The 7,014-nt window shown below is 37.3% G+C and overlaps 2 protein-coding genes across 3 annotated transcripts in view; one reads left to right on the top strand and one right to left on the bottom strand.

The window, feature by feature from the left end:
- The window catches only part of Trmt13 (tRNA methyltransferase 13 homolog), a 14,182-nt gene extending 13,514 nt beyond the window's left edge, over positions 1–668 (top strand). Inside the window, exon 11 of the mRNA XM_021196308.2 lies at positions 379–668. Within this exon, the coding sequence (XP_021051967.1) occupies positions 379–577 (199 nt within the window). The 3' untranslated portion in view covers positions 578–668. The remainder of the gene's footprint in view (positions 1–378) is intronic.
- A 15-nt stretch (positions 669–683) lies between these two features.
- Positions 684–7,014, bottom strand: part of Lrrc39 (leucine rich repeat containing 39) — a 22,701-nt gene continuing 16,370 nt past the window's right edge. The window contains exons 7-9 of one of the 2 annotated variants that reach the window (XM_021196309.2): positions 6,085–6,237; positions 4,621–4,757; positions 684–769 (exon numbers count right to left, since the gene is read on the bottom strand). In XM_021196309.2, the coding sequence (XP_021051968.1) occupies positions 714–769; positions 4,621–4,757; positions 6,085–6,237 (346 nt within the window). In that variant the 3' untranslated portion in view covers positions 684–713. Of the gene's footprint in view, positions 770–4,620; positions 4,822–6,084; positions 6,238–7,014 lie in introns of those variants that run through there. The other variant, XM_021196310.2, reaches the window with a different exon arrangement.

Below are 7,014 nucleotides of genomic sequence, written 5' to 3'. Positions count from 1 at the left end.
GAAAGGAAAGGAAAAAGGAAAGGAAAGGAAAGGAAAGGAAAAAGGAAAGGAAAGGAAAAAGGAAAGGAAAAAGGAAAAAGGAAAGGAAAAAGGAAAGGAAAGGAAAAAGGAAAGGAAAAAGGAAAGGAAAGGAAAGGAAAAAGGAAAGGAAAGGAAAAAGGAAAGGAAAGGAAAAAAAGGAAAGGAGAAAGGAAAGGAAAGGAAAGGAAAGGAAAAAGGAAAAAGGAAAAAGGAAAGGAAAAAGTCAAGTCTTAGAAGCATCAGACATAGCACCTAGTGTGTACTGTTGGCTAGTTAGCAGCTTTGTAAATGGCAGTGGCCAAACTTGTTATGAACTTTTACAAACCTTTAAATTTTTTGTGTGTTTATTCAATGTAGGGTTCTTACTGTTGAAGAAAAGAAGAAAATAGGACATCTTTGCAAACTGCTGATTGACCAAGGCAGACTCCAGTATTTACAGCAGAAAGGCTTCAGTCCTGCCTTACAGTACTACACGGACCCATTGGTGTCTCTGGAAAACGTATTATTAACTGCTGTACCAGCTCATCCATCATCGCAGGAAAAAAATCATCAATGAAAGGAAACATGAACATGATGTTTGTCTTCCACAAACAAAAAAAATTAAATTATTTTTTAAATTATATTTTGATATTCACAAAAATATTCACCAGGTTGTCAAAGTATTCCTTTTCAGCAGGGCTCTTTAAATTGCTTTATCCATCAGAATGTATAGGGCTTGGCATTTGAGTCAGACAGTTGACTTGGTCTTCTGAAAGATATAACACCAGTATATTATTACAGTGTGAACTCTGAGTATTAATCTGGTAAAGGTTTTATTTGATATTTTTTTTCATTTTTTGAGCTCCAGTTATAATAAACAGTTTAAGTTTATAACAAGGATCAATCTGAGTGTGAGGCTTTTTTTTCTTTCCCCAGACAGGGTCTCTCTATGTAGCCATGGCTATACTGGAACTCTCTCTGTAGACCAGGCTGGCCTTGAACTCAGACATCTGCCTGCCTCTTCCTCCCAAGTACTGGGATTAAAAGCGTGCGCCACCATTGCCCAGCTGAGGCTTTTTTTCAGTACAGGTCTAGAAAGAATAATTGTAATTTTCTCGAACACAGACAAATTTAGAAATTTAAGAATTGGCAAATGACTTCACCTTTGAAGTTCCAAAGGTGTACCTATGTTTGTAGTCTCAGAGTCTGTCCTTGACACCAAAACTGACGAGATGATTTTTAAGGGAAAGTAATCTTTTTACTTTAGGTCTTTGTTGAATAACAAAACTTCTAAATAATGTTGTTTGTAAATAAATCAAATTTGAAAGTTATACATAACTTCTAAAATTAATTAAGTACCTTCTATCTTTTATCAGCCTCCTTTTAATGTATAAATGACACATATATATATATGTTATTTATACATTAAATTATATTATAAATATAATATACATTATATATATATATTAATTAAAAATAAGCAGTAGCGGGACAGTGGTGGTGCTTGTGGGACACACAGATCTGCCCACCTCTACTTCCAGGTGCTGGAATTAAAGACATGTACCCATGCCAGCAGGAAAATTATTTGAATTAAAATGAAAATTAGATAATGAAACTAAACCATCACATTTAGGCCTTACATGTATGTAAGGAGTCCATGCACAAGCAAACAGTAAACTAAACGAGTCACAGGTCTGCTATCCTCCACCTCCTACCTGGGAGCTATTTCCACATTTTGTTCTATAAACATTTTAGTCATTGATAAAGATGCAAAGGTGCCTTTAATCCCAGCACTTGGGAGGCAGAGGCAGGCAGATTTCTGAATTCAAGGCCAGCCTGGTCTACAAAGTGAGTAGGACAGCCAGGACAGCCAGGGCTATATAGAGAAACTCTGTCTCAAAAAAAAAAACAAAAAGAACAGTTTTAAAGATGCAAAGGCAGAGATTCAGAATCACTAATCTTAGCCACTAGAGTGGCACTGAGGTCCCTGTTGTATGTGGTAAGCCTCTGACATCATGAATTATAAGAAGCCAAATGCATTTTAAATTCCTTTCTGCTTAAGTTTAATCTCATGTGTTGGCCTGGGCTTAAATCCCAACCAGACCACCTCTCAGCTGGCAGGTTACTTGATCTTGTGCTTCATTTTCTCCTCTTAAAATAGGGATGATGTAACAGTACTAAACCTACCTCCCAAGGAAGGTTGTGGGTATCACATGACATATCCCAGGTAAGCCTCTGTAAAGGGTCCACACAACACAATAAATACTGACTAGGTAAACACTAACTGCATGAATTGTTATGAGTATTTTAATACATTTTTATTTTTGATTTAAATTGTTGCTTTTTTGTTATATTTTGTCAAATGTTAATGTACATTGATCATTCTTAAAGTTAATTGCTCATATTTCCCAATCAGAAGAACATAAATGAAGATAATTCATTGTTTAAGAATTATCCTTATGTCATAAATATCATTTATGTCACAATATTTGTTTTGTGGCATTTAAAAATTCATGCCCAGAAATAAAAATATTCTACACTGGGCATAATCTTAGTTGTGTTTCAGAAGGCATACAGCATGCCCAAAAATTATACTGAAATAGTCCTATGAGCCATTTGCTCAATTAATACATTCTGATAATGGTTCTGAGTATATCATAGAGAAATCAGCTTGTCCTTCAAGTACTGACCATAAGAGAAGATTCCTATTTGCCTGACCTTTTATTTTTTTGTTTTTTGCTTCATCAGAATGTTAATGTGAGCTAACGTGTTAAATAAAATTTCTTGACTTTCAGACTTCATGCTTAGCATGCTGCCTTGAACTTTATGTCCACAGTTACTGCATCATACATGTCCCAGAGGTACCTCACACTCTTTGCTCAAATTGCCACTCTTCAGCCTCTCCCTCAACCTGCCCACCAAACCAGCTTCAGTTCCTCCATTCCCCAGCAGGGTACTACCATCCAGTATCCCCAGATGGGAACAGATTCATCCTAAACACTTTTCCATAATTATCCATTCTGTCTCCTGCTTGACGCTGGAATTGCCCTCTCTTTTCCAGAACAAGGCCACAAACTGCCTTGTACTTTGTTGCTGACCCTCCCCCAGCTTGTCATTCACACTGTTGCTTCTGCAAGCTCCAATGATGACTCCTTCCTGAGTGAATGTTCCTACCCACTCGGGATACCGGGGAAGGGCTTCTCCTGGTGGGAAGGTGGACCCTGTTCTCTCTTGTTGCGCTTCCTTTCAGAGTAACTATTTGGTACCTGGAATGAACTAAAAATCTTCCTTTTACATCCATAACTCTTTCCATTTGCATTAATTACAAAGAAAAGCGTATCTGTTTCTGTACTAATATTTCAGTGCTTTTATTAACAAGATAGTGCTCTTTGCCATATTTCTCTGATTTTGTTTTAATTTTAAAAACTTTGATTATAGAAATGTTTAATTGTGGGGGCTAGAGAGATGACTCAGCAGTTAAGAGCACGGCTGCTCTTCCAGAGGTCCTGAGTTCAAATCCCAGCAACCACATGGTGACTCACAACCATCTGTAATGAGATCAGATGCCCTCTTCTGGTGTGTCTGAAGACAGTGTACTTATATATTATAAATAAATAAATCTTTAACAACAACAAAAAACAGTTTAATTCTAAATTATGAGAGTATGTGGTTGCAATCTGTATATTATGCCTCATATTCTAAGTGTTGAATAAAGTCCATGTTCTCAGTATTTTTCACCCCAGATAAAATTACTTTTTAATTATTACGTGTAGATTATAGAAAAACGTGCTCAACCTGGCATGTCTACCACTTGGTAGAGAAAAGTAATAATTCTTTTTTTTTTTAACATTTATTTATTTAATGTGAGTATACTGTCGCTCTCTTTAGAGACATCAGAAGAGGACATCAGATCCTGTTACAGATGGTTGTGAGCCACCATGTGATTGCTAGAATTTGAACTCATGACCTCTGGAAGAGCAGTCAGTGCTCTTAACCACTGAACAATCTCTCCAGCCCCCAAAAGTAATGATTCTTTAAGAATCAAATGGAGCTGTGGGCCTGGAGAGATGGCTCAGTATTTAGGAGCACATCCACAGAAAGATGAGCTTTTCCACAGCACCCACATGGCAGCTAACAACTGTCTGTAACTGCAGTGCCAGGGTATCTGACACCCCGCATCAGATCTGCATTAGTTCTTCATGCACATGTGGCACAGACATACAAAACAAGTTAGTTAAAATCTGCACTGAGAGCATAGCTGTATCTCAGTGACTGGGTGCTCGCCACGGTGTGAGTCCCAGCCCTGGAGAAGTTTATTTACAGAGAGAAACAAGCATAAGGACGTGTCACTTCGCTTGGTTGTGCAGCAAGTGCCCTGCTGAAGAAGTATTTCCTTCATTCCATTTGAATGCTGATTTTACAGCTTCTCCCCTAGTTCTTATCAAAATTATAAATAGGATCAAAATTCCTTTTCCCCTCATTCACTGTTGGCCAGAATGACCACCGCTTAATAGAAACAACAACATAGGATGAGAAACCCATAAAAGCATGACAAGATAACACTTAATTGTGTACACATTTTCTTCAAAAATATTCCATCTGGTTGCTCAAACCTCATACCTGTTCTCCGGGACTCTTGTATGTATGCGTGCATAAACTGAAGCCCAAATAGCTCCTGTTCTTCCTCTCCATTTGTGTTGTCACTGGGAGGAAGCGTCACTTCCAGTCTTAGTGGGTTGTCTCGAAAGTTGACAAACCTAGCAGTTCACCAGAAAACAGGGTTTTTATGGGTGCCATAGAAGCACATGTACATATACTTCCCTGGAGAAAGATCAAATGACAGCGTATTGGATTACTTCTTTTTAATAGTAATTTTTTAAACTATTTTTGATAACAGATTATCTTGCTGGGATCTAATAAATCCAAGAATCTATAAGTTTCTGTGCTAGAAGAAACAGTATCTCCCCCCTCCAAAAAAAAACTTACAAAGACAACTGTTAGCTCGTAACATGTTTAATGTGAGCAAGTTATATCATAAGTGTATGGCTAATGCTACAAATATAGTTTTTATGTATTGTTACGGATCTGTGCCGTCACCATCAAGTACAAATAAAAGTTGCTAGGTAAGTCAGTGCATGAATGACTTTGGTTGTGAAAGTTTTAAGTTCAGGTACTCCATCAAGAAAATTATGTTTTAGAGAGAATTTTATCGGAGTTCTACTAAGTAGTCCAAAAAAGCCTGCTTTCTATAGGCTATATAAGTTACCTGTGCTTATGTGTATAGGAAGGAAGAAAACAATAACTATTTTGGGGGGAGGGTTGTATTGCAAAGGATGTTTATTAGCAGTAGAAAGAGCTGTATTGTAATATTGTCACCAACAAAAGACATTTCTTTAAATTCATAAATCCCAGTACTGTTTTAGTTTCAAGAATTCTTGAACAAGCTAGATTCATGTTACATGAATCACATTCATGAAATTATTTAATTCCAACATTGGAAAATACGTGTAAGTTTTTTGAGCCGAAGAAATAGCTCAGTAGTTAAGAGCACACTGTCTGCTTTTCTATAGAACCCAGGTTCTAATCCCAGAACTCACATGGCAGCCCAAGCCTCTGCGTCTAGTTCCAGGAGATTTAATGCCCTCCATGGACATCGGACACACAAGTGGTACACAGGCAAGACACCCGTATACAAAAGTAAGTTTTTTGTTTTTGTTTTTTTGTTTTTTTGTTTTTTGTTTTTTTGTTTTTTTGTTTTTTTGTTGTTTTTTTTTTTTTTTTTGTATTTCGAGACAGGGTTTCTCTGTGTAGCTCTGGCTGTCCTGGAACTCACTNTGTAGACCANGCTGGCCTCNAACTCAGAAATCCGCCTGCCTCTGCCTCCCAAGTGCTGGGATTAAATGCGTGTGCCACCACCGCCGGCACAAAATAAGTTTTAAATACACACACACACACACACACACACACACACACACACACACACACAGAGTCATGTAAATCACAACCCAAATGTATTGGTCAGAGTCTGTTTTACTCTATTTTGCTCCCAGGAGTAAGTATGGCTGTGCTCTAACACCCTTTTACCTCAGATTCGTCATTTCTTCCATGCAGCCTGGGATATCTTGTAGTTTGTTGTTGCTGAGAACAAGAGTCCCCAAGTTTTTCATATTTCTGATTGTCTCTGGTAGGCATATTATTTCATTCCTCTGCAGCCACAGTGTATGTAAACTTTGCATTCTGGAAAATTAGAATATGAATAGGATATGAAAAGCTGGACTCATCATTTGTAACATTTAACATTTAATTTTTAGGTAACTAAACTATTCACTTATTTATTATTTAACATTCAGTAAAATGCATTTATTGATTTAACAAACTCCATTCTTTCTTATTACCTAATTGCCAGAGATATTACATCAAGGAATTCATTAAAGATGAGCTTTTATCTATCAGCAGAAATGAAACCAACATTTGCATGCCATGTCATTTTTTTTCATAGTTTTCTAAATGAACAGCTGTAAATGTCATCTAATATGAATCTTAAAATTCAGAAACTAGTAATATTCCCATTCTGGGCATGGCAATATTGGACTGAGGCCAGAATTCCTGGGTTCAAATACAACTAATGCCACTCGTTGATTGGCAAACGTAACAAACATCTCTGCATCCTTCCTCGTCCTTCTGTTGCGTAAGAGAAGGGCCTGGCACGCACTATCAGGTGCCCATTGTTACTGTTTTGAAAGCGGTTTTCCCCTCCCCAGGTCCTCCTATGTAATAATGAAAACAGGCTGCTGAAAGAATGGATTTCAAACTAGTTGGGTCTGTTGTGATTATTTCTGGGCTCCTAGTTGTCTGGCTTATTGCTTATTATTTTTTTCTTTTTCTTTTTCAATCTTTTTGTTTGTTTGTTTGCTTTGTTTTGTTTTGTTTTGTTTTTCGAGACACGGTTTCTCTGTATAGCCCTGGCTGTCCTGGAACTCACTTTGTAAACCAGGCTGGCCTCGAACTCAGAAA

Source organism: Mus pahari, chromosome 4 (genome assembly GCF_900095145.1).
Source record: "Mus pahari chromosome 4, PAHARI_EIJ_v1.1, whole genome shotgun sequence".
Lineage (NCBI taxonomy): Eukaryota > Metazoa > Chordata > Mammalia > Rodentia > Muridae > Mus > Mus pahari.
This window is presented reverse-complemented; position numbering and strand designations above follow the sequence as displayed.